Source organism: Narcine bancroftii, chromosome 14 (assembly GCF_036971445.1).
Source record: "Narcine bancroftii isolate sNarBan1 chromosome 14, sNarBan1.hap1, whole genome shotgun sequence".
Taxonomy (NCBI): domain Eukaryota; kingdom Metazoa; phylum Chordata; class Chondrichthyes; order Torpediniformes; family Narcinidae; genus Narcine; species Narcine bancroftii.
Genome location: NC_091482.1, coordinates 18,213,173 through 18,240,498, shown reverse-complemented (window position 1 = coordinate 18,240,498; position 27,326 = coordinate 18,213,173). Strand labels below are relative to the sequence as shown.

At 42.2% G+C, this 27,326-nt stretch overlaps 1 protein-coding gene across 1 annotated transcript in view; it reads left to right on the top strand.

Moving 5' to 3' along the window:
• The first annotated feature begins 1,539 nt into the window (after nt 1–1,539).
• Nucleotides 1,540–27,326, top strand: part of pitpnm3 (PITPNM family member 3) — a 432,302-nt gene continuing 406,515 nt past the window's right edge. Inside the window, exon 1 of the mRNA XM_069910690.1 lies at nt 1,540–1,733. Coding sequence (XP_069766791.1) covers nt 1,712–1,733 — 22 coding nt within the window. The 5' untranslated portion in view covers nt 1,540–1,711. The remainder of the gene's footprint in view (nt 1,734–27,326) is intronic.

Sequence of the window (27,326 nt, the reverse complement as noted above, 5' to 3'; positions counted from 1 at the left end):
TTCAGAAAGATGGGAAGAAATCCCATTTGGGCTCTTTTATGCTCGTGGTCAACTCACTGGAGATATTTTCTCCAACTGTGATCTGAATCATATGAAAGCAGCAGAGCTGAAGTTTAATTTAGCATCAACAAGATTTTCTTGTTGCTGTCCTGAACGCTTCTCCCTTGTGACTGACCCTGGTTCTAGATGCCCACTCAGGAGAATCATCAATTCCATAAGCCCCTTAAGAATTTAATATGTTTCAATGAGATGATCTCTCCTTCAGCTTGTCTGCTTAATCTTGCGTGACAAACTCAGTTGGATCATTGATCTTGCTTTTACCATTTTTGAAATGAATTTAAAATACTTGGTACACGTGATGATAAATTAAACTCAGAAACTCAAAAGCTTAATTGGTTTCTTCTTGTGGGGGTGGGGGGGGGGATCTGTTAAAACTCGGCAAGTCTATTTAGCTTCAGATTTAGAAGAAAAAGTTTAAGAGGGGAGTTGTGTCATTGGACTTTAAAATAAAGGAAGGCATAAATAAATTGCAGCAGCTTCCAATAGCTGAGAGGTGAATCACTTGAAAGAGGATATAGATTTAAGGTAAATTGCAAATGAATTGTGGAAAATAATATTTTTATAAAGTACGGTAAGTGGCTGGAATGTGGAAGTAAAATATCTGTGAAAATTATTATTTAACTAATTGAAAGTGATGTGCTGGTTTTATCCATTATGGTTTGATGATTCCCAGTATTGGCAATTCTTTCCCTATAAAAAATACCAGGAGCAGACATATTGCTATAATTTAATTGTTTTGATACAGTATCCAAACATTTCAATTCAAGTTCCTAGCAATAAAATCTTCAGTGATCTGTCCTGGTCCAGGCATGTCGATGCAATGGCCAAGAAAGTTCACTTGCTTAGAATCCCTGAATAACCTTCACAGGTGACCACTGACAAGCATCCTATCGGGGTGCGTCACTGCATGGTACAGGGGTCTGGACCCTCCGAGATTGCAGAGGGCTGTGAATGGGGCTCAACTATCATAAATAACCCACCCTCCCCTCCATCAACCCCTTCTGGTTTGGAAAAACAACCCACATCCCACCCTGGCTATTCTCTCTTCACCTTGCTCCCTTTTCCAGTCAAGAGAAAGATTCACAAGTGAGGGGCATGGGGAAAAGGCAGATAGGGAGAGATGAGCCTATCATCAGATCAGCAATGATTTCAGTGAATGGCGGAACAGCCTCGATGGGCCGGATGGCCGACTCCTGCTCCGATTTCTTATGAGATCACACACCTGCTTCAAGCGCCTTACTCTTCATTTCCATCCAAGACACTGAAGTGAGGCTAGAACATTAACTTTCAGGTTGAACAGAGAAACAGGGACTTCAATGTCTCTCTCCATAGCTGCTATCTGATTGGCTGGTTTTAATTGGCCACAAAAGCCATGTTTGATCACTCTCCTGTGAGGCAAGCAACCTTTGCAAAGGCACACTCTGCATTGCCCCCTTCGGATCCACCAATCACCACGCGGGGTCAGGTCGGCGGCATTTCCTCCACTGCACCACCAGAGGCAGCCAAGAGTTCAGAGCCGATGCAGCTTGCAACGTGAGCTTCTCGCAACCAGCAGTACCTGCCGCCGCAGGTTGTCCTGTGTGTGTGGAGTGGAGGGGCAACCGCGGAGAGCAGCAGTTGTGCTTCCTCCCACCTCACCCGCCGTTGTGAAATGGACAAGGCGTCTGCGACAGGTGAGCTGCACCCGTTTTCTTGCATCTTTGCGGTGGTCATTCCCATGGTGGGGAGAGAAACCCCTGAAGTATTCGTGTTTAATGCTCTGCACTTTGGCGAAGTGTGAAACTATCGGAATGCGAGTCCGCAGAGCAATTGTGGCCGGAAACCAAAGTCGCTGAGAGGCTGCATTTTCTGTTCACAGGACGTATCCAGTGCTGAATTAAGCCTCAGCATGGGGTACGTTCGCCTGTTAGTGTTATCTGCAGGGATATTGTTTTAAAGGTTACTCTGTTCCGAACGCATATTTTTAGTACGCAGCGTTATCCCGCTCACCTTCCGAAGCCACAGCTGTGTTCAATCCCATCAAGCCCCCCTCTTGTTTTTAATTGAACTCGTTATATTAAGTACACCGAATAACACACAGCTGCTTTAAAAACACTTCCCTTTTGCTGTCTCCCCCTCCCCCGGGATCCCTCCCCTCCCCCGGGATCCCTCCCCTCCCCCGGGATCCCTCCCCTCCCCCGGGATCCCTCCCCTCCCCCGGGATCCCTCCCCTCCCCCGGGATCCCTCCCCTCCCCCGGGATCCCTCCCCTCCCCCGGGATCCCTCCCCTCCCCCGGGATCCCTCCCCGCCCCCGGGATCCCTCCCCGCCCCCGGGATCCCTCCCCGCCCCCGGGATCCCTCCCCGCCCCCGGGATCCCTCCCCGCCCCCGGGATCCCTCCCCGCCCCCGGGATCCCTCCCCGCCCCCGGGATCCCTCCCCGCCCCCGGGATCCCTCCCCGCCCCCGGGATCCCTCCCCGCCCCCGGGATCCCTCCCCGCCCCCGGGATCCCTCCCCGCCCCCGGGATCCCTCCCCTCCCCCGGGATCCCTCCCCTCCCCCGGGATCCCTCCCCTCCCCCGGGATCCCTCCCCTCCCCCGGGATCCCTCCCCTCCCCCGGGATCCCTCCCCTCCCCCGGGATCCCTCCCCTCCCCCGGGATCCCTCCCCTCCCCCGGGATCCCTCCCCTCCCCCGGGATCCCTCCCCTCCCCCGGGATCCCTCCCCTCCCCCGGGATCCCTCCCCTCCTCTCCCCCAGGTCTCTCCCCTCTCCCCCGGGATCCCTCCTATTAGTTATCGTTTTGCATCCTGCTGTTCAGATGTGAATAATTGGCGTTGCAAACAGTGTGGGGAGTGTTCGTTACCAAACTAATGTGATCTCGGCAGTTGGAGCGAAAGGGTAGCGAGGACCTTTATCATCGCTGCCAGTTTCCCCCGATTCTGTTCCGTCTCAGGACCCCCTCCCCTGTCACTAGTCATTCCTGCAAGTTTGGAGGGAAGTGGTTCGCTGGGGCGGTGTGGATGCCACGAACCCGCAGGCTGCGGCAGACCGACTGAGTCCCTGGTCTGACTTGGGATTGCGCTTGGCAATGACAAGGCTCGACGACTCTCGCTTCGTCTTGCCCTCAGAGCGTTTGCCGCGGAGGGGTTGTCGTTTCGTTCAACATCGCACGAAGGGTCTTGGGTCAGAATCTGCACTTGGAGTTCTGTGCCCATTCTCTCCGTGTATTGCCTTCCCTGCAACCAGGCGGACGGTGGTGAAGCCCGGTCTGGGTTGCAATGGATCATCGCAAGTGGCGAGTTGCCTTCACGTGGAAATCGTGTCTGCGTTGAAGCCAGGCTTGGTGTGATGGGCTGGACTTGGGAGGAAAGTCGGGTCTGACACCTGCTTGCATCCTGAGGGTAATTTGGGGTGGGGTGGGGGAAGAGAGACCAGCGCATAACCTCGTCACCTTAAAGCTGGCATTCAGCCACCAGGTTCAGTCTCTCCACCATCAGACTCCTCAACAATAAACTCAATCAGGGGCTCAATTAAAGACACTTTTGCACTTTATTGGGATGTTTTTACCTTGTAGCTCACAGTCAGTTGGTTTACATCTCGACGTCGTGCAATTTTCTTTAACACTACCAATAAGTTGTAATTCATGCAGGGAAAAAAGAATCTCCGGGTTGTATGTGAAGTCACGGATGTACTCTGTCAAGAAATCTGTGGAGGGGGGCTTTTTGCCATACAACAAAATGGCTATTCGTAGGGATCCAAGCACTGATTCAAATCAGATGTATGAGGTGGGATGGAATTCAAATTGGGAATAAATATGGAGTGTTGGTATTTGCATCTTTGGAAAATTCGTTTTGCATCTCTCACTATCGCTGGGATTTGGACAATTCATTTTATATTATACAGTGTGTGTTATCTTGTGCTTGTGAGCATACAGGAGGAGGCAAGTTGGCCCTTCATTTTAAGGGAATAGTTCCTCATTTATAGCACAATATATCCATGATTGTCACTTTGTCTCGAGTAAAATAACTTCATTACATGATTGCAGAAGAGAATATTTGTGTTTATGAATGCAACTTTCCCAGTTGTCTTTGTTCTCATGTTACATACCAGATAGCAGCGATTTTATAATTGTATTTAAAATATTTAGGTGTTACATAATTATTGATTAATAATCAATCTAATTTAACTTATCTAAAATTAACTAAATTTATATACAATTATTTAACTTAAACTCTAATTTTAACTGCATGAATATATTGGTGTGTTTGGAAAACCCCAAGCCACTACAGATCAAAGCTCAATCCTTGGAAGGTAGTTCAGATTCAGAAATTCAGTGATGACATGTGGGTTTGAAATTGACGTGACATGCTGGCCTTAAGATGGGTGAGAGACGCAGGCTTTAAGATGAAGTTAGCAGTTCCTGAAGTGGGTGAAAGAGACTGGGTGTGACAGAATGTCACATTCTGGAAACCCTTGTTGAAGTGCTTCAGAGAAATGCCCTTTTTAGATGAGTGTCTTCTTCAGCAATTAGAATCATTTTTGTGGGTCAGTCGTGGTAGAGTGTAGTATTTCTTCTGCCTATAGAACCCTTTTTGTTGGTGAGTCAAAGTGATCTCTCATTCCTCTATGACAATTTGCCTATAACCACACAATGAAGCCAAGTGGGTTTCTCAATCCCACAAAGGAGGTCAAAGAGCTTATTACTCTTGTTCTGCTTCCTTAAAATGGCCTCCTTAGCACTCTTTTCAATAAGCTGGTCACATGGTCTCTGCACTTGGATTCTTCAGGGCTCCACAAATATATCTAATAGAACAGTGGTTCCCAACCTTTTACTTTCCACTCGCATACCACTTTAAGTATTCCCTAGGCCATAAGTGTTCTGTGATTAATAAGGGATTGCTTAAGGTGGTATGTGGGTGGAAAGAAAAAGTTTGAAAACCACTGTTTTAATCATTCCAAATTGATTCGTTATGTGCACACTTTCATAATTCCAAAGGAAATGGGCCAATGACAATTTTTCTCAAGCAAAATATTTCCGTAATCATTAGGTCCAGAGCAGTGATTCTCAACCTTTCCTTCCTACTCACATGCCACCTTAAGCAATCACTTACTAATCACAGAACACTTATGGCACAGGGAATACTTAAAGTGGTATGTGAGTGGAAAGAAAAAGGTTGAGTCTAATTCGATGAGTGTGATGTGTTCCCATTTTTTCAGTTCATTTTATTGTCCCTTTAAGAGAACAGATTTAACAAACTGCCTACAGGATTTAAAGTGACTGTGAAACTAGCTGCAAGCTTTGAACATCACGTTCCTTCTATTGCAGTGGTTCCCAACCTTTTTACTTTCCACTCACATACCACTTTAAGTATTCCCTGTGCCATAAGTGTTCTGTGATTAGTAAGTGATTGCCTAAGGTGGCATGTGAGTCGGAAGGAAAGGTTGAGAATCACTGCTCTGGACCTAATGATTACGGAAATATTTTGCTTGAGAAAAATTGTCATTGGCCCATTTCCTTTGGAGTTATGAAAGTGTGCACATAGCGAGTCAATTTGGAATGATTAAAACAGTGGTTTTCAAACTTTTTCTTTCCACCCACATACCACCTTAAGCAATCCCTTATTAATCACAGAACACTTATGGCCTAGGGAATACTTAAAGTGGTATGTGAGTGGAAAGTAAAAAGGTTGGGAACCACTGCAATAGAAGGAACGTGATGTTCAAAGCTTGCAGCTAGTTTCACAGTCACTTTAAATCCTGTAGGCAGTTTGTTAAATCTGTTCTCTTAAAGGGACAATAAAATGAACTGAAAAAATGGGAACACGTCACACTCATCGAATTAGACTCAACCTTTTTCTTTCCACTCACATACCACTTTAAGTATTCCCTATGCCATAGGTGCTCTGTGATTAGAAAGGGATTGCTTAAGGTGGTATGTGAGTGGAAAGAAAAAGGTTGAGAACTACTGAGTTAGAGGGTCACGTTGCAGTTGAGATTCTGCATTGCTTCACATTCTGAATAGGCTAATTATTCGGTCTTTGGCCTCGTGTATTTTTTCGGGGTGGGGTGTTGGGGGGGATCATTTGATGTCTGTTTGATGACAAATTTGTGAAAATCAATTAAATAAATGAGAAGTTGAACTAGGCTCTGATTTTTTTATTTGAAAGTGATGCTATAACTGTGTTCATTGAATCCTGATTATAGAAATATTTAAAATGCAGGTGTGTGTAGTTGTGCATGCGGATATTGTGGGCGTGTGTGTAGATCAATCTATCTATCTAGTTTTCTTGTTGCTGAATGGACAGATAAAAGTCGTGGCAGAAAGCCCTTCTGTCCTTTTAATTTCATCACTTGCCAAATTGACATTTTCACCATATCTTAGTAAAAGACAATAAACAAAACTGGACCACCTTTAGATTTGCTTTTCAGATTTCTTTTGGAATTAGAGCTAATTTGCCACATTTAATATGTAATTACCATTAATATAGTAGATTTGATGTGCTCTAATCTCTCATTGACAGTACATCTGGCACTAAGAAATTTAATACTAAATATGTATTTGTGGCATTTAGGTGACATTATGATGTTGGGAGTGGCAGTGCCTGCTAATGGGTTGAATTAGTTAAGTACATTTTCACTTTTGAAATAAAAATCCAGGCACTCTTTATTAATATATTTAAGCAGTTCTACATGGTGAAGGATGTGGAATATGTAGCTCTTTGAACCTAATTTCGAAGCAAAACAGTGTTGTTAATTTTGCATTCAGAATGAGACCAATTGAATTAATTCCCTGGCATTCAACGGCCTTGTATTCTTTTTCCTCATGCTTGAAAGTTTAAATAAGTAAAGTTATCATTCAATTTGTGCACCACAGGCTAGTAACTGTTTTTGCACGAAGTGAAATGTAATGTAAATCTTCCATTTCTGTGCTGGATCACAGTTGAACAATGATCTTGCATATTTTGATTTGCTGGTGCATTTTGCATCAAACGCAAGGTCAAAAGTGTTTTTTGCATTCTGGAAATGTGTCCTTCAGCCCAACGTAAACAAGTTGTCTTCTTGAGATAGTCAAATTTACTTGCATTTGGCTCGTATCACTGAATCTTTCCCACTCTTCTGTCTGTCTAAATGTCTTTTTTAAACATTGATTTTACCCACCTGTATTGTTTTTTCTGGCACCTGTATTGTTTTTTCTGGCAGCTTTCTCCAGATGCCTACAAGCTTCTCTGTGGAAACATGCACCCTTCAGTGTCCCTTTTAAATATTTCCACTACCCACCTTAAATATGTGCTCTCTATTTTTGAGAAAAAAGACTGTGACCATTCACTTTATCTATTCCCCTCGTGACTTTATAAATTTAATTCTACAGTTCAGGGATCAAAATCTCAGCCTATCCACACTCTTCTTACAACATTCCTGTGATTTTTGTTTTCTATAACCTTTCCAGCTTAATGACATCATCCTTTGGCTGGGTGACCAGGACTGTGCACAGTACACTCTTGTCCGGGGTTTGAACAAAATTCGTTCTTGCTGAATTTGTAAATAAGTTGGGACAGGTACATATGGTTCTTATTTAGTGTCAGTCAAATGTTTGTTTTGTTTTTAAAAAAAATTAAATAAACTGTTCTTAAAAAAAGAAAAAAGATCATGGTTAAAAGTTAACACTTCCTCTTGTTCCATTGATGTCTTGCACACCAGAAGGGACATTTGTAAGTAAAAGTTGTCTGTAAGTCGGATGTTTTTAACCTGGGGTCTCCTATTGTGGTCTCACCAATGGCTTGTACAGTTGAAATGTGACATCCCAGCTCTTGTGCTCAGTGCCGTGACCAATGAAGACAAGCGTATTCAACACCCTGACTACCTTTGTCACCACTTCGAAGGAAAGTGGGTGCTTGCGACCACCTGAACCTTTGGAGAATAGCATGCAATAGTTCACAAAGATTTTGCAAAACCCCATTGTGTTTCTTTTGCTTGGCATTCATGCCCTCATCAAAATGGCAAACTCATCAGAAGGATTAGTTTATGTTGATCCATGATTAAATAGCCTTGAATTGGATTGCGTGGGCTAGTGTTGCTTTTTAATCTTGATGCTTTGTGTGGAATATTTCTACTACAATAAAGGCACTTTTTTGTTCTTTTGATCAAAAAGGATTTTCATTTGGCTTATCACATTGCATTCTGCTTTTTCCAGACATTTCCCCTTTTTGCTACAGAACTGGAGCAATGTTTGGGTATCTGTCCACTGATGCTAATAAAATTGTTGGCATATGATAGTATGGAGGTGAGCTGGACACCTGATATCGCTGGCAGCTGCTTAAAGTACGTTGACAGTGTTTAGACTTGGAGCCAACAGAACACTTGATGTCTTGGGCATGATGGCCTTAACGTGGGCAACATGGCAGAGCTGGGATTTTTCCCTCACGACAGTTAATTTTCTGTTTTCCTTAGAATATCTGTTTTTCCTAAACACTAGAAATTAATTTGAAATTGGGAAAACCTGTGCTTCCAGATGCTTTGAATGCCCTTAGTTCACTGTTTAATTTAAATTGTTAACTTTTTTTTTCTCGGAGAAACCTGTGTACTGTACCAATAATTAAAATGCAGGATTCATTCACTCCTTTAATCCTACATTCTTAACTTGGATTTAATTTCTTCATTGTAAATGTCATTCTATAATCTTCATCTACTTTTTTCTTTGGCTTGGCTTCGTGGACGAAGATTTATGGAGGGGTAAATGTCCACGTCAGCTGCAGGCTCGTTTGTGGCTGACAAGTCCGATGTGGGACAGGCAGACACGGTTGCAGGGGAAAATTGGTTGGTTGGGGTTGGGCATTTGGGTTTTTCCTCTTTTGTCAGTGAGGTGGGCTCTGCGGTCTTCTTCAAAGGAGGTTGCTGCCCGCCGAACTGTGAGGCGCCAAGATGCACGGAAATCAACAGATAAATCATCATTTTTGGTTTCTTGTGGGCATGAACAATGCCAGCAAAACCACATTTAACATTCATCCCAAATTGTTCTTGATGGTGACAACAAGCTGCAAATTGGTCACACAAACATTTCTTCAGAGAAGGTGCTTTACGGTGGTGTTCAGAATTCTTGGATTTTGATGTGGTACTGAAATGTGGTACATTTCTCCGAAGGCGATGTTGTGTGACTTAGAGAGGAATTTACCAGCAATGTTCTTCCTATGCACAAAACAGATGTAATATTACACAAAATTTGCTTTCGTCTGCCTTAAGGCAGACAGATTCGCCATCAGTCGAAATTGCCGGGAGCCGCTTGCAGTCAGAGAGAGGGAAGAAAAAGAGTGCCCCCCGCCCCTGCCCCCAGAGTCCTGAATCTCCATGGATTCAGTTCCAGTGCTCCCCCAGCCTCTGCAGCCACATAGATTTCAGTTCAAAGGATTGGCACCGTAAGTTCTAGATCTGAATCTCCAACGCCATCACGAAGCCTTCCATGCCCTCAGCGCCCTCATGAAATCTGGTTCTGATGCCTGGTATCCTTTCAAACAGCCTCGAGCCTGTTTCCAGCAGACTGCAGCCTGTGTGGGTTCCTTGTCTCAAGTCACCAACAGCACGAATGTTCTTCAGCTGAAGAAGCCATCAGTGGTTCGCCGCCATGGTCATAGTCTCATAGGATCATCTCCTCTGTTTCTCCTTCTCCCTCTCAAACTGGTTGTTGGCGGGGGGGGGGGATTTCTCCCAGTTCTCTGGTGCCCTGCGCTGGTCCTCTGCTTCTCTGAAGTCTGAAGCCGCTTGAGACTGCTGCTGTATACAGGTGTTACCATCTTGGGCCCGGACCTCGCAGTTGCAGGATTTAAAAATAAACCACCGTTGGCTCCTTTAACAGGCTGTTTAAAGCCTTTACGGAGAAGTCGGTAGTTGGACTAGGTGGTAGAGCCCTGCGAAGCAGTGTTGTGTCTCCTCTCCGTGGATCCACATCTGTGGCAGTTTTCCAAGTTACTGCAGGGAATTTTGAATGTGTTATTCATTGACCAAAAGTGCAAGCTAGAGGTGATGGATGAAGTGTGCATTAAGTGCATTGTTTTGTCTTGGAGTTTTATGTTGCAGTGGTGTTACAGCTGCACTGATTGGGAAATTAGTTGATAACATTACACTTGTGGTTTGATGGAATGGAAATGGTTTGCAAAATCGGGCATTGAGTTTCCCACTGCACAAGTGATAACCTGTAACCTACTGACACCCATAATATTAGCTATCCAAGTAAGCTACTGGTTAATGGTGATAGCCTCAACACAAACACAGTGATATTGGTGGTGATGGTGACACCAGCGACAGCCAAGAGTAACAAGTTACAGTTTTGCTTGTTGGAGATGGTTATTTGCCAGCATGTGCATGGCGTAAATATTACTTATCCTGGATGTTCCCCTGATCTTGCCCAATGCAGGCAAAAGCTGCTTCATTATCCGTGGAGATGTAACTGAAATGGTGCATCTGTCCAGGCAAATTCATCGTTGACTCCACCGTATGTGATAATGATTTGAAATGCAGGAGAGAGATTGAAAGTTTGCACGGTGCCAAGAAAACCCCTCTCTCAACATCTATAAGATGAAGGAGAATATCATTCCCTTTAAGAGAAGGGGAAGGTGTCTGTGCCAATAGAGCTGAGCTGAAATAGAAAGAGAAGATGACTTCCAAGTTCTTGGTAAATTTCTACAATGAACTGACTTGGGTGATGTGGTGATCAAGAAAGTGCACCAATGCCTTTACTTTCTAAGACGACCAATGAAGTTCAGCATGTTGCCCTTGTTCCACTACAACATCTGCTAGTGCACCCAATGGCATCACTGGGGTTGGTGTCACCCAGTGCAGTAACTCATAGTTTCACCACCCTCCCCCCCCACCCCCCCCCCCCAAATTACTACCAGTACTTCATTCTCAAAGAAATTATTGATATCGGTTCACAAATACTAATGACCACAATATTACTACTAAAACGCCATAAAATTTAACAAAAGCAGCGACTATAAAAACACCAGCAACAACAAAAACAACAGCACGTGCTTGTAGCGCGCACAGACAAAACTCGATGATTTGAAGCATCTTTGTAATCAGGTTATAATGACAGCTCTGACCAGACGAAGCACATTAGAATGTTCAAAAAGTAATTTGGCATAGGGTTTTAGCCTTATAAGTATATTGATGCATGCAAGCTGGGCTTTTGAAAAATGTTTTTGCTGCTATAACTAACTGCAGGAATATTTTGTGAAAAAAATTTATGCTGAAACATTGCACACAAATTTTATAGACAGTCATTTTGGTGTCACCCCTTTCTGATGGTGACAGGTGGTGTGGTCCACACCCCGCTAGAGATGCCAGTGAGTGGACCATCAAACATTTACTTTCATCACAGCGTGGAATTGCAGCTGGTTTGCTCAAGATTGGAAAAAGCTACAGAAAGTAGTGAATGCCGCTCAGTACATAAAGCAAACTCCCCCCCCCCCCCCCCAGCTGACGTTGTACCACAGACACAATCTCTTCTTTGCCCCTTCCATTGCGGAGGAGGCTCGAGTGTGAAAGCACACACCAACAGGCTTAAAGACAGTTTCTTCACTTTCTTGGATGAGCCCCACAACCTGCTGCCCTTTCCTGGTACCAATTGTAGTTTGTAAATTTACTCTACACGGCTGTGTTAATGTTAAAGATAACTTGCTAGTTTACTCACCAAATGATAATTTTCTTTTTACTAGGTAAAATGTGACAAATGAGCTTCAACATGATACTTCCACAGGCATTGAAGTGTTGCCATCTTCTTCACTGTTTAGTTTGATTCCAATTAGTGGGAAATTTCCCTTTTATTTTCAGTGACATTTTACCCTGGATCTCTGATGTTATTGGAACCAAATGCTGTCTTGGTGTCAAGCACCTCATTTCTGCCATGTCTCAAGAAGCAAGCTTCTGACTATCAAACGAGTCACTTTATTTATTTCTCTGCTGGGTTTAAAGTTTTTCAGCGTGTTTTTTTAAAAATTTCTTGTCACACCTCTTGTTGAAATAGTGCTTTGTTCTGTTTATTAAGGAGCGAAGGATGACTTGTAATGGAAATCTGAAATTAGCAAATGTACAAAATACTTGGCAGATCATGGAGTATGTGTGGGAAGAGTTGACATCGGGACGGACAAAAAAAAAATCATGGACCCAAAACTCTTTCTCTCCTCATAAGCACTGCTGAATATTTCTAGCATTTGCTGTTTGTATCCCTGTTCCGTTGATGTCTTTTTAAATGGCGCACAAGCTATAAGTTCTATCGATTGGACAAAATAAACCCTCTCCTATTTCTCGTGTCGTATTTTATCAGTTCTATGCATTTACTTTGTCAGTGAGTAGGAGAATTCAGTGTATGTCGAGACAATTATGTAACAGGTCTAAATTCACTATAATTCTATATTTGTGCATGTGTACATTTGCAGAATTCAGTGCATGGACCAAGATGTGTTATGAACCATTCTTGCAGAGTAGTACTGTGCAATTAATGAGTAGGCCTAACTTCTTCTCACTGCTATCTTTGGGCAGAAGGTACAGAAGCACCTTCAGGTTCTTTTTTTTCCCCCAATGACTTAAACCTCCCTTGTTACACTGCTTCAACACCACAGGGCTGTCTGCACAATTGCACAATCATTTTTATTTTTGTATTCATTGACTTTTTAATTCAATATGTGTATATTACTGTAGTTTTTATTGAAGTACTGTTTGGCTGCAGTAAGGAATAATTTTGGTGCATATGTACATTGTCCAATGTATTTGTTATTGAATTAAATTGGCTTATGTTTCTAATTGTAACAAAGAGAACAGTAGTTGTTAATTTCTCCAATTCGAGTAGAAATTGTACTGTTGGCAAATCTATCTGGGACATGTCCATCTTCTTAGTGGTGGTACTAAATGGAGGATTTTGGCTCTCATAACTTAAATTTAATGTGCTTACCAGGCTTTTTAATATGTATTCTGTTATAATCCTCTGAAATATGAGAGTAGTTATAATTAGAAACCTCTGCTCATCTTGTGATTCTTACTGAACCACAGCTTACTCGCTTTACCTAGTTGTAACAAACCCAACTTTCCATCTGATGCAAAATGTGTGATCAGAATGGTGCTTCTCTATCTGACGGACTGTGATCGTCTTTGAAGAGTAAGATGTGCTCATTGTTTACTTTTTTGAGGGGAAATGGGGAATGAAAGAAATCTGTCGAAGTAGCATCAGTTGGACTGAAGAAAAAATCACTCCATCTATTTGACCTGTGTTACATACCAGAGAGCAGCAATCGAAATTAACCCAGATGGTGGTGTATTTAAAATAATATTTTTAATTATTAATTAACAATGATGTGACACTTCAATTTATTTACACTTATCCCCCAATGTGTGTGTGTATGTGGGGGGGTGGGGGGGAACACTCCAAGCCACGACAGTTCAAGGCCCAATTCTCGAAAGACAGATCCAAGTTCATTTTCGGAAATTCATTGTTGACACGTGGGCTTGAAATTGATGCAACATGCAGGCTTTAGATGAAATTAGCAGTTCATGAAGTGGGGGGGGGGGGGGGGGACAGAATGTTGATTAACTCATTACACTCTTGTTGAGATGCTTCCAACAAAATGTCCTTTTTAGATGAGTGCCAACCAAAACTTCCCTTTTCTTTGGTGTAGGGGACACGAAGCAAGTGATGCCTACAATGCTTCCTTCTTCATGTATCTGCCATTGACTCTCTGGTTACCATCCAAGCCCTATTTTCTTCTGCAAGTAGAACCTTTTTGTGCATCAGTCGAACAAAAGTGACTTTCACTCTTTTTGGTCATGGAGTGGTCTTCTCATTCCTCTATAACTAACAGGAGGAGATCAGATTGCAGGATTGGCCTCATACATGGTTATAGACAAAGTACTTCTTCAGAGAGCTGTTTTCTCCTGTGCTGTCTCCTTAAAATGGCCCCAAACCAAGCTGTGCACTGCTTTTTCAATATGCTGATCACATGATCTCAGCACTTGGGATTTCCAGGGTTTCTCTCCTCACTCTGCAAATGTATGCATTTAGGAACATGCTGTCTTCTAAGCCTGCTGCAAGTTCACAGTCAATTTCCAAAACACGCAGGCTTTTGTTAAATCTGTTCTCTTAAAAGTGGCAGTCCCACACAAATGGAAATGACCTAAAAAATGGGAGCATGTCACACCTGACACTGTTCTGCTCTGGATGAAGTCCAGAATGGGCAAAGAAACTTTTTTTTATTTGGAACTTGGCTTCAACTGCAATGTTATCCAGAGAAATATGGATTGCTTGAATAACTTTAGTTATCCTGTCACTAACAACATGTGAAAGATTTGGTTAGATTACAAGTTCTCATTGATTGCTCACGTTTGATAAAACCACTTATCCCATTCAACAAGATTTGAATTGCATTTATTGGGTAATTTCTGTTGTAGTTAATTTATAACCTAAAGTGGGTATTTTTAAATAATGTACTTTTTATAAAAAGTATGCCACAATTCATCAGTTGTGTATTGCCTGTGCTTCCTACACAAATTTGATATCTTATTAGAGAAAGTAATCTGGGTGTGTTGCTTGTGTGTATTGATTGTTGGAAATCTGCAGATTGAGAATTGTCCCCTGGAGTCATGTGTCTAGCCGCCAAAAGAAATTGGTACAAAGAGTAGGTGACCATCCATAAACAGGGTGAGAATCGATGGGGCTATTTGTGGGAGAAAATGTAATGGTCTCCTTGTTGTCGGTCAGCCACTCGTAATGGGGGCCACGGCATATTTAAATAAAATCCTTGTTTTCTTCTCACCTTGTGTCACATGAACAATTTTTGTTTTTTTAGGTAGTTGGTAGGTGAGAAGTACAGAAAGAAAAGCTAAAACTTGGCTGCTTCACAGGGAAGAGGGGCCCATGAGGAGAGTTCGGGGTGGGGGGGGGGGGGGTCATATCCAGGAAAAAAAACAGGTTGAGAATGGCTGGTGGAGGTGATGAGGCCAAAAATGGCGAGGAAAGAAATCAATCAGCAGCGACTACAATGAATTTGAAAGTTGGTTGTCGATCTTGCGAGAACCATTTTCAGATAGAAATTTTAGGTGATTGATTGCGGGGAGTTTATAATCAACAAGAAAGTCTTTATCTATGTTGCCACTCTCTCTAATTCAGAATGCTTTGCTGTTTCCCAAGTATGAGGATTCCGGATTTGAAAAAGTGAACACAAGGTTTTGTGAATGGGATGCCAAATCCCAAAGACTATGCTTTCTGATGCAAACCATCAAGTAGGCAGGACTTTTAGATTTTGGACTTAGATTTCAAGGAGCTACATTCTCTACTATGGCGCAAGACCTCCCTAGTTTTTAGTTCATTGCCCTGCTTTTAAAAAAAAGTCCATTGGCGTTTCTTCCCCTGTGCTGCCAACAAGTAAAGATTACATTTCCTCTGCAGGAATACTTGCAGGCAATTGGAATCCTTGAAGATTATTGGACCCGTAACTCATCAGGTGCTATCTTTGTCAGTGAATGTTCTTTGGTTTGGCAAGCTTTTATTCTTTTTCCATAAGAGCTGAATTATTGCTAATGTTCTGGCCCATTTAGCAAGAGAAAAGATGAAAGTTGTCAATGAAGGCAAGAAATAGTTATCCATTATCCACTTCACTCCTGTTTAAAACAAAAAAACACACAGAAATGAAGAACTAGATGGAGATACAGTAAAACCCCTGGCATCTAGCACCTCTGGGGATTAGTAGATGCTGGAGAAGAGAATTTTCCAGTTGCTTGAGATTTGGGTGTTGTGTGATGGGCAAACTAAATAGCGGGGCGCACCAATTTTAAACTTCCGTTTTAAAATTTCCACTATATTTTTGCCAGTTGCTTGAGGCTACTGGTTGCTTGAATTCTGGTTAACAGCAGTTTTAACTGTATTTTGCAGAATTGCATGTAACATAAATAGTTTAAAGGAATGATGTAGCAACTCGCAGAGATCTGGCTACAAATTGACTGCATGGGAGCAAAATATTCCAAAAATCAGAATTGCACACAATTCACAAGGTGTGGCCTCACCTGTACCCGGTACAGTTGCAGCAGAACCTCACCTTGAAGTGGCTATTGACCAAACGTTGGAGTGGATACAAATGTAGATTGAAGATTGATTAATTTACAGAAAACAAGGTGAAGAATAAATGGGCCAATTCTGGGATGGTGAGATGATTAGGGTGCTGCAGGGGTCAGTGCTGGTGAACCACTGCACTTCACAATCTACACCAATAACTTGGATGAGAGGATCATGTGTAATATATCCAGATTCACTGTAGATACAAAGCCTGGTGCCTTTGTGTTGTGAAGAGGATGTGGTGAAGCCACACTGGGATATGGACAAAATTAATGAATGCAGATGTGAGTGATGAAATTTTAAGCAAGAAGATTGAGGAAAAAAATTAAGTGAAATGTTCTCAATGGCGAGAAGTTTAATTGTGTTGACATTTGGAAGGAATTGTGTGATTTTTGCATCTTAATCATTGAAAGGTAACATGGCAGTTACAAGTGAACATTTAGTGAATTAAATCATAATCAATTATGGATTGCTGAAGGATTTGTGTGCAAGTGTAAAGTTTTCTTTTGGCCATAGTGAGAAAACACTTTGGAATACAGTATTATATGCAGGTCCCGTCTCCCTCTCTAAGGAAGGATACGTTTGTGATGGAAAATCTTCACTGCACCAGATTAATTTCAGTGAAGTATGTATTGGAAGAAATTTAGTAGACAGAACTGATATTCATTTTAGTTTGAAAGTATGGACAGCGATTTTATTTTTTTTAAAATTGCTGGGCTTGAGCAGGTAGATGTAGAATTGATATTTCTTATGGATGTGTTAGCTTGAACTATGGGCCACAAATTCAAAATAGAGAGTAGGCTCATTCAGGTCCAAGGTGAGGAGAAGTCTTCATCTAGAATGTGGTAAATATTTGACATTCTCCACTGTAAGGTAAAACATCATGAGATGGGAATGTGTAGGGAGTTACCCTGTACAGGGCAGTAACAAGAAGGGGAGGTGTCCTTGTACTCCTGTTAGGTAAAACATCATGAGATGGGAATGTACAGGGCTGTAACAAGATGTAAATGCATCCTTGTACTTACAAGATAAGAGAGACATTGATGGATTGAGAGGCAGGAAGCTAGCAGGGAAAGGATAGCAACAGTTTTAGTCATTGGACAAGTAATGATATGATGATGTTCTAAGCATGTATCCAAGGGTATAAAAAATCACCATTTTGCTGATAACGGCAGAATGCATTCTCCGACTAACTTTGTTAGTCGCAAGTGTTACAATCCGGTAATAAAGAACAAAGAACCCTGATTTCGACTCAGCCTGGTGTTTGTCTCACTCATTCATGAACAAAGCAGACCTAACACCACCCAAGAGGCCTGTAGAGGCTAAATCACTGAATACGTTGAAGTCAAAGAGTGATATATATATATATATTACTATATATGAAGGTAATCAATGGAAGAGACACTATGGGTTCGCTCAGGTAAAAGATCATCCCATAAACTAAAGAATTCCATGGGGTGATCTTCAATCCCAGCGCCACTTGACAGATCAGACACGGGACCAAATGCTCCTTTTTTTTTCTTTTTAGTGGCAAGAAAATGTTCATTAAAGCAGTGAAGTTTTGATCCCAAAGGGTTATTGGTTTGCTTTTAGATATCCTGCTGTGTTGAAGGTGTTTTATGGAGATTTTCAGGCCAAATTTTTTGATGATGAGGTTAAAGCTTTGTCCTTCGCTAATTCCTTGCCAAATAATTCTCAGGGTCTTGAGTTACAGAAACAATCAAAACTAAATGGTTCTCCAAAACGTAATGGGAATGGGAGTAACAAGAGAAATGGTAGAAATCCACATCCGATATGGAAGGGAGAAGAGGATCCACCTACTGTTGCAATTGATGTTCAGGATCAATCTGGTGGAGGTAGAGGATTGAATTATGATTGTTATTTAGGTGAAATATTGAGATATATGAATATCAGCTTCGGTGGGGGGGGGGGGGGGGGGTGGTGGATGGCACTATAATTTCTGAAGTCATCTGCCACTAGTGGTTTAGACCACACCTGGTCAATAGAGGTGGGTACCACTTTTGTGGGTCTTTTCTTTTTTTTCTCTTTTTGAGAGGAGCACTCTCAGTCTTGATGCAGGGACTGAACTCAAAGCTTCATGTGAAAAGTTTCTTACCTGATGCTATCAGATTTATGAACAGGACCCCCCCCCCCCCCACCCACAAATTATTAAAAGATGCCTGGAACTGTTTAGCAAAACAATTTCGTTTTGTACAGTTGCTGTAGCGGTTAGCGCAACACCTTTACAGCCCCATTGATTGGGACTGGGGTTGGAATCCCGCACTGCCTGTTTGTACATTCTCCCATGTCTGCGTGGGTTTTCCCCGAGGGCTCTGGTTTCCTCCCATCGGGTGGTGTAAGTTAATTGGGTGTAAATTGAGCAGCATGGACCTGTGGGCCAAAATGGTGCTCCCCGCTATTGTTGTATGTCTAAAAAGAAATGCTCGCTGCACTTTTGTTGTAACACCATCCTCTGTACTTCCGCTTATTGCAACACTTTCCCCTGAATGTTTGATTCTTGTACTACCTGTTATTCTGTGCACAGGTTGACTTTCCTGGAGAGCATACAAAACAAAGTACGTCTCGTTACCAGTGACAATGAACAACTGAATTCAGCATCAGCTGTCCCTTTGCCTTCATATATGCTGCTTGATCCATCAAATTATTCCAGTAGATGATTTTTTTCACAAAGGAAAGCATTTGAAATGTTCTTTACCTATAATGAGTCACGTGTGGAACATGTCACCCACCACGTGAGATTTATTCCTGTATTACATTAAAGGCACAGCTCAGTATATTTAATGAGGTTAAGTTCCCAGTTGTGCAGTTCTGGAAATGCAAAGTAGACTTCTGAATTTGCCACTGACACAATAATTTTATAACCATTCAATTTTGTGTTGATTGAGGTTCTTTTGACATGAAAAGAAGGCAGAGCAATGCTTGTTTATTTAATTTGTTTACCTTGCTGCCTCTTTAATGCAATCTGCAAGGTACAGGGAGCAGCCCTTCCTATTCCACCAAGCTCAAGGTATGAAAGATAACCATTAACATTCAGTTGCATGCCACTGTACACCTCAACATATTTTGTATTCCAACCAAATTAAAGCATTAGCTCTGATTGCTTTAGTTGATTTTAAAATTAGATTGTACAGCAATTCCCTTGATTTTTTGTATTCCTGATATTAAACCTTAATTTGAATAATTGATTTCTTCCATGATGAATCATTTTCTTGTTTTTAACAAGCTTGTATCTTAAAACTCTGTCTTTCTCTATCTTGCACCCATGCAATCAGATTGGCTTTAGTTGCTGATCAAGAACTATAGTTGGTTTGGATGTAACTGTACCAAATTTTCTTTAACATTCTCTGAAGAGAACAGTGGTCTTCAAGCAACTGATGTGGGTTACTGGTGGACTTCAACCCATTTTACACCTTCACAAGACCTTTATCTTCTGTAACTGTGTTTTGCTCAGCTTTTAACAAAAGTTTTCTGCTCTGGTACTGTATTTTATGAAGATATTCTTGAACGTTTAAGACAGCGAATCTCAACCTTGTTCTTTCCACTGACATACCTCTTGAAGTATCCTATGGCTAAGATGCTCTGTGATTAGGAAGGGATTACTTCAGGGGGTACGTGAGTGGAAAGAACAAGGTTGAGAACCATTGGTTTAAGAAAAGTTGTTAAAATGTGAGTTGATTAATTTTGCTGAAGGGAAATAGGATAGCTGGAATCTGAAATAAAAATGGAAGATGATGCCAATACTCCACAGATCAGCATCATCTGTGGAGAGAAGCGTTTTGGGTTGATGACCTTTCTTCAGAACTGGGAACATTTAGACATTGGCGTGTTTTAACTTGCTGAGAAGAGGAAATGGTGGAGCAAGCAAAGTGCCTGAGTTAGAAATGAGGAGAGACTGCCTTGACACTGGTTAATGGTGACTGTGAAGATGGTTTAATTGATGTTGACCTGTCTGGTGGAGGTGTAAAGAGAAAGAAAAACAAAAAGATAAATTGATGAGGTTTGCTAGAATTCCAAAATAAACATGAATGATGTAGAAGGGCAAAAAGCATAGGAGCAGAAATAGGTTATTCAGCCCACTGAGTCTGCCTCGCCATTTAATCATGAGGTAATCCATTTTCTTACTCATCCCCACTGCCTGGTTTTCTCCACCTAATCTTAGATACCCTGACTAATCAAGAACCTATCAATGTCTACCTTAAATACGCCTGGACTCCAGAATACCAGATGGCATTAACATCGACTTCTCCGGTTTCGGCTAGCTGACTCCCTTCTTGCCCATTCCCTCTCTTTCCTCTAGCTCTCCTCCCCTTTCACTCTCCTTTAATAGAGCCATTTCCTTCCTCCCCCCCCCCCCCCCCCACCCCAACCCCATTTGCTGGTGTGCTCTCTCTCCCATATCAACCTATTACCCCCAGTCCCTCTCCTTCACCATTTAGTTTGGGTGTCTGCCTACATTTTACTCACACCCGCTGAAGGGCTCAAGCCCAAAATGTTGGTCATCTTTGCTGTATAAAGTATACCGTTTTACCTGCTGTCCTGCTGTACTTCTCCAGCATTGTGCTTTTAGCTTTCATTCTTGCAAGCACATGGGTTTGAGAAAAGTTGGTTGGGGGGGGGGGGGTGTTAAAGTGGTGGAGAATTTGTATTAGCACGGATGGAGCATTGATCCATAAAGTTATGATATACCTATCATTTTGGAATTGGCACAGGAATTAGTCTTAGCTAATGGAGTAGAGTGCAGCTAGATTTGCTACTGATACAAGGAGTGATTGGTTAATAAGTGTTGAGGGGATGCAGCGCTATAATGGATTAAATGAGCTGGCAAGAAGGTTGCAGGCAGTGCAGAATACAGGAGTGGTGTCAGGTTATTTTTGTTAGAAGGTCGAATGGCAAAGCAAATAGAAATAATTTTTATTGGAGGCCTGAAAAATGTTTTAAAATAAAATTCAAGCATACAGAACAGTAACGGGGCCTTCTGGTTCATGAGCCTGTGACCCCCCCCCCTCCCCCTATACACCAATTAACTTTCAATCCCTATACATATTTGGAAGGGTGGGAGGAAACCAGAGCACCCACATAGATAGAGGGTGAACATGCAAACTTGTTTCAGGCAGGTCCTGATTTGAAACTGGGTCACTGGAGCTGTGATGGCAGTGCCACCTGAAGAAGAGGGTCTGGCGGTCCTAGTTTGTGAAACACAAATGCCTGGAATGCTGTTCCAGCAATTAATTTGGAAGGCTACTGGAATTTCAATATTGTAATGGGAGTGTATAAAAATCAACAAGTTTTGCTGCAACTTTACAGGGAGCAGGAGAATCTTCATTTAAAATGCCAAGTCACCTTCATTTATCGTTCGTACCATCCTTGCATGGCAAAGACGAGATGGTGTTTCTCCAGGACTACAAAGCATATTTATATAAATAAACGAATATAGGCTAGAAGTTAAAAACAATAAAATATTAAGATGTATACACTAAAAGTTCAAGGTACACCATTCACATATGTTCTGGGAATTCAGGAGGTTGATGGCTTGGGGGGGAGGAGAAAAAAAAAACTGTGGCCCAATCTGGACATTGGTGCCGTAGTGCTACAGTACCTCTTACCAAATGGCAGAAGGGAGAACAGTTTACCCAACGAGTTTTGCTCTTCAAATTTAAGGATGGATGCACTTGTGTTGGAGTTAGCACAGAAAAACAAGTTCCTGATGTTGATTCCTGGGATGCATTGGTTAACTTATCAAGAGAGTTGAGTTGGTTAGGTTGATGCTTTGTGAGAATAAGATGTAATATTAAAGGCATTTATAGATTGCAGGGATCTTTAACCTTGGAGGAGTATCCAGAACTAAAGGCATAGTTTCAGAAGAAGGGAACACCCTTTTAAATTGGAGATGAAGGGGAAATTCTTCTCAGGTTCCTTTTTATTGTCACATAATAATACATTAAAAGTTTTTTATATATATATATGATATACTTCAACTTTTGTCTGCGGTAAGGCAGACAGAATTGCCGAACATTGCCTGGTGCCCCTAACAACAGAAGAGAGCAAAAGGAAGTCCTTTCAGAGTTGCTGAGTGTCCATGGATTCACCTCCAGCACTCCCACAGCTTCTGCAGTCGCACAGACCTGTTAAAGTCATCGGAAACCTGAGCTCCAGATCCAAACTTCCAGAGGTCGTGGTACATGTAGGTACCAATGACATAGGGAGAATTAGAGAAGAGGTCCTAAAAAGTGAGTACAGGCAGTTAGGTAGGGAGTTAAAAAGAAGGACCGCAAAGGGGGTAATCTCTGGATTACTCCCTGTGCCACGTGACAGTGTGAATAGAAATAGAATGAGGTGGAAGATTAACACGTGGCTGAAGGGGTGGAGTAAGGGGCAGGGTTTTAATTTTCTGGATAACTGGGACCTTTTTTGGGGGAGATGTGACCTGTACAGTAAGGACGGGTTACACTTAAATCCCAGGGGGACCAGAATCCTGGCAGAGGTATTTGCTAGGGCTACTCAGGATCCTTTAAACTAGAATGGTTGGGGGGAGGGAACAAAATAGTACAGAGCAGTAAGGAGAAGGTTAGAATGCAAACAATGAAAGTTTGTAGTAAGTATTTGAATATGGATGGGCAGGTGATAGAGAAGGGAAATGCTCTGGAAGAAGATGAAGGGCAATTGGCAGGAAAAGTAAATAATGTTGTACTTAAAGATGAGGGAAAACAGGGATTAAAAAATGGGAAATCCCTGAAATTCATATATTTTAATGCCAGGAGTATTGTAAAAAAGGTGGATGAGCTGAAGGTGTGGATTGATACTTGGAAGTATGATGTGGTAGCGATTAGTGAGACATGGTTGCAGGAGGGATGTGATTGGCAACTGAATATCCCTGGGTTTCGTTGTTTTAGGTTTGATAGAGTCGGAGGGGCAAGAGGAGGTGGGGTTGCATTGCTTGTCAGGGAAAATATTACAGCGGTGCCTAGGAAGGATAGATTAGAGGGCACATCCACGGAGGCTATTTGGGTGGAACTGAGGAGTAGGAAAGGAGAGGTTACACTTGTAGGGGTGTATTATAGACCACCCGGAGGGGACCGAGACCTAGAGGAGCAAATCTGTAGGGAGATAGTAGATATTTGTGATAAGCACAGGGTTGTAATTATGGGAGATTTTAATTTTCCACATATAGATTGGGAAACACATTCTGTGAAAGGAATGGATGGGTTAGAGTTTGTGAAATGTGTGCAAGATAGTTTTTTACAACAATATGTAGAGGTGCCGACCAGAGAAGGAGCAGTGTTAGATCTACTGTTGGCAAATGGGATGGGTCAAGTGACGGAGGTTAGTGTTGGCGAGCACTTCGGGTCCAGTGATCATAATGCCATCAGCTTCAATGTCATTATGGAAAGAGAGAAATCAGGGCCAAGGATTGAGGTTTTTGATTGGGGAAAAGCTAGATTTGAGGAGATGCGAAAGGACTTGCAGGGTGTGCATTGGGACAATTTGTTTTATGGGCAGGATGTAGTAGAGAGATGGAAGTCTTTTAAAGATCAGATTTTGAGAGTGCAAAAGCTTTATGTTCCTGTTAGGTTAAAAGGAGGGGCAAAAGGTTTGAGAGAGCCGTGGTTTTCAAGGAATATTGGAAACTTGGTTCGAAGAAAAAGGGAGGCGTACATTAGATATAAGAAGCATGGAGTTAAGGAGATGTTTGAAAGATACATTGAATGTAAGAGGAATCTTAAGAGAGGAATTAGGAAAGCTAAAAGAAGGTACGAGAAAACTATGGCAAGCAGGGTGAAAACTAATCCAAAAGAGTTCTACAAATATGTTAATGGTAAGAGGAAAGCTAGAGATAAAATTGGTCCCTTAGAAAATCAGAGTGGAAAACTGTGTGTGGAACCTAGAGAAATGGGGGAGATATTGAACAGTTTCTTTTCTTCGGTATTCACTAAGGAGAAGGATATTGGGAGATGTGGGATAAAAAAAGCAAATTGGGTAAATATGGGGAATATAGAGATTACAAAAGGTGTAGTTTTAAGGCTTTTGAAGAATATAAAGGTGGATAAGTCTCCGGGACCAGACGGGATCTTCCCCAGGACATTGAGAGAAGTGAAGGAGGAAATAGCAGAGGCTCTGGCGGTAATTTTTCAAATGTCATTAGATATGGGGATAGTGCTGGAGGATTGGCGCATTGCGCATGTGGTTCCGTTATTTAAAAAGGGTTCAAGGAGGAAGCCTGGCAACTATCGGCCTGTAAGTTTGACGTCTGTGGTAGGTAAATTAATGGAGAAAATTCTTAGAGATAGTACTTATAAACATCTGGATAGACAGGGTCTGATCAGGAGCACTCAACATGGATTTGTGGGAGGAAGGTCATGTTGACCAATCTGATTGAATTTTTTGAAGAGGTGACTAGGAGTGTGGATGAGGGTAGAGCAGTGGATGTTGTCTATATGGACTTCAGTAAGGCCTTCGATAAGGTACCACATGGAAGGTTAGTTAGGAAGGTGCAGTCTTTAGGTATAAATTTTGAGATAGTCAAATGGATTGAACATTGGCTGAAAGGGAGAGGCCAGAGAGTGGTAGTGGATAATTGTCTGTCAGGTTGGAGGCCAGTGACCAGTGGTGTGCCTCAAGGATCTGTATTGGGCCCATTGTTGTTCGTTATATACATTAATGATCTAGATGATGGGGTGGTGAATTGGATTAGTAAATATGCAGACGATACTAAGATAGGTGGAATAGTGGATAATGAAGAAGGTTTTCAAGGATTGCAGAGGGATTTGGGCTGCTTAGAAAAGTGGGCTGAAAAATGGCAGATGGAATTTAATGCTGATAAGTGTGAGGTGCTTCATTTTGGTAAGAAGAATCAGAATAGGACATATGTGGTAAATGGGAGAGCATTGAGAAATACAGAAGAGCAGAAAGATTTAGGAGTGACGGTACATCGTTCCCTGAAGGTAGAAACTCACGTGAATAGGGTGGTGAAGAAGGCTTTTAGTATGCTGGCCTTTATCAATCATTGCATGGAATATAGGAGTTGGGAGGTGATGTTGAGATTGTATAAGACGTTGGTGCGGCCTAATTTGGAGTTCTGTGTGCAGTTCTGGTCGCCTAATTATAGGAAGGATATAAACAGAGTGGAGAGAGTGCAGAGAAGGTTTACCAGAATGTTGCCTGGGTTTAAGCATCTGGAGTATGGGGAGAGATTGGACAGATTGGGTCTTTATTCTTTGGAGCGTAGAAGGTTGAGAGGGGATTTGATAGAAGTATTTAAGATTATGAAAGGGATAGACAGAATGGATGTGGATAGACTTTTTCCGTTAAGAGGAGGAAAGTTTAAAACAAGAGGACATGAGTTAAGAATTAAGGGGCAGAGGTTTAGAGGTAACATGAGGGGGAACTTCTTTACTCAGAGAGTGGTAGCTGTGTGGAATGATCTTCCGGGAGAAATAGTGGCGGCGGAGTCAATTGTATTATTTAAGAAAAGGTTGGACAGGTATATGGATGAGAAGAAGATGGAGGGTTATGGGCATTGTGCAGGGAGGTGGGATTAGAAAGGGGTGTTTGGTTCGGTGCGGACTAGAAGGGCCTAATGGCCTGTTTCCGTGCTGTAATTGTTATGTTATGTTATACGATCATGAAACCTTCAGTGCCTGATCCCTTTGGGAGCCCTTCTTGCACTTGGCACCCTTGCCAATCCTGGTTTCCTTGATCTAGCTTCTAGCAGCCCAAAACCTGTGTGGATCCTATGACTGCAAGTCACCAGCAGCTTGTATTCTGTGTGAGTGAGTCCTTCATCTGCTGAGCCCCTCACTGGTCGTTGCGGAGGTGACCTTCCCTGAACGGTTGTCTCCAATGCAGCTCCTTCTCAGCAAGGGTGTACTCCCCACCTCTGTTGCCCTGCGTTGGTCCACTGCTCCCCCAAAGTCTGCAACCCTTTGTGGTACGCTGCCCAGCACAGGCGCTGCCACGGGATTCACAATTTGGAGGAAAAAGTTGTTGAGTACTTTGGACCTACAAAGGAGTTGTGAGTTCTGTGGGAGAGAATGGGAAAGTGTTGATGAGCCCAATATTGAGTCCGTCCTGATCATATGAATGGCGATGCAGGCTCAAGAGACTGATTGGCACACTTGTGTTTCTGTTTGTTTTAGTGTGCAGTGATACCTGCAATCAGTTACAGTACTTGAGGAATATTGGAACAATGATTCACCCCCTGCAGTCTCTGAGCTAATTCACGTTCTCTGGTTTGATGAGCTTGTATTCTTCAAAATGGCAAAGTCAGTAGCATTCTGTATTTGGCCAAGAGGATTGCAGTGTGAGAGAATGGAGCAAGATGCACCTCAATTGCTCTGCACTGCAATATCACTCATTCTGTGGTATGAATCACCATGGTCTAATGCAGCCTCTTTTTTTTAGGCTCTCGTCCCCTAAGGACTCTGCTCAAAGTTTCCTGTAAAGTGTCAAGTTTAGTTGGTTTTTTTTGTACTCTCTCTCCTACCCCCTTCCCCTTGTTAAGGATTTAAGTCCATAGGTAAGGATTTAAGTCCATGGGGGTATAACCCACCTTGAGAATGGCTGATGTAATGGAATTGGTGAACCAGCTGAAATGGCTGCTTCTGGTTCACTGGTATCTTAATTTAAAATGAAATGTAATTCCATGTTTATCAATTGAAAATTATTATTATTTTTTAAAACAGACATTCAGCACGGTAACGGGCCATTTTGGCCTATGAGTCCGTGCCACCCAATTTACACCTAATTATATATATCAGCATGATTCTTTAATAATTCTGCTAATGCATAGGCAATGAATTTTTCACCAAATCATAACATTTTATAAAATGAATTGCAGTTTTTAAAATCGATCTGTGAAGGTAATTGCTGCTTTATAAATTATGAATGGAGAGAAGAACAGCATTAATCTCTTGATTTTTGTAAATTGTATATCTGCCTGCGTGAAAACAATTTAGAAAATAGTTTCAGTATGGATATAGGAAAATCTTAATCTACTTGAATAAATTTGGGATGCTTTTGGTGCACAGTGTGAAGTTCAACAGATTAGTTTTGTACCCCTGTACTGACCCTTCCAAAGCTTATTGTTGCCATTCTCATTTGCTTTTCTATCTGAACGAACATGAGAAGTTCTGGAAGCATTCACCAGGCCAGGAAGAACGAGTATTGCCTGACCTGAAT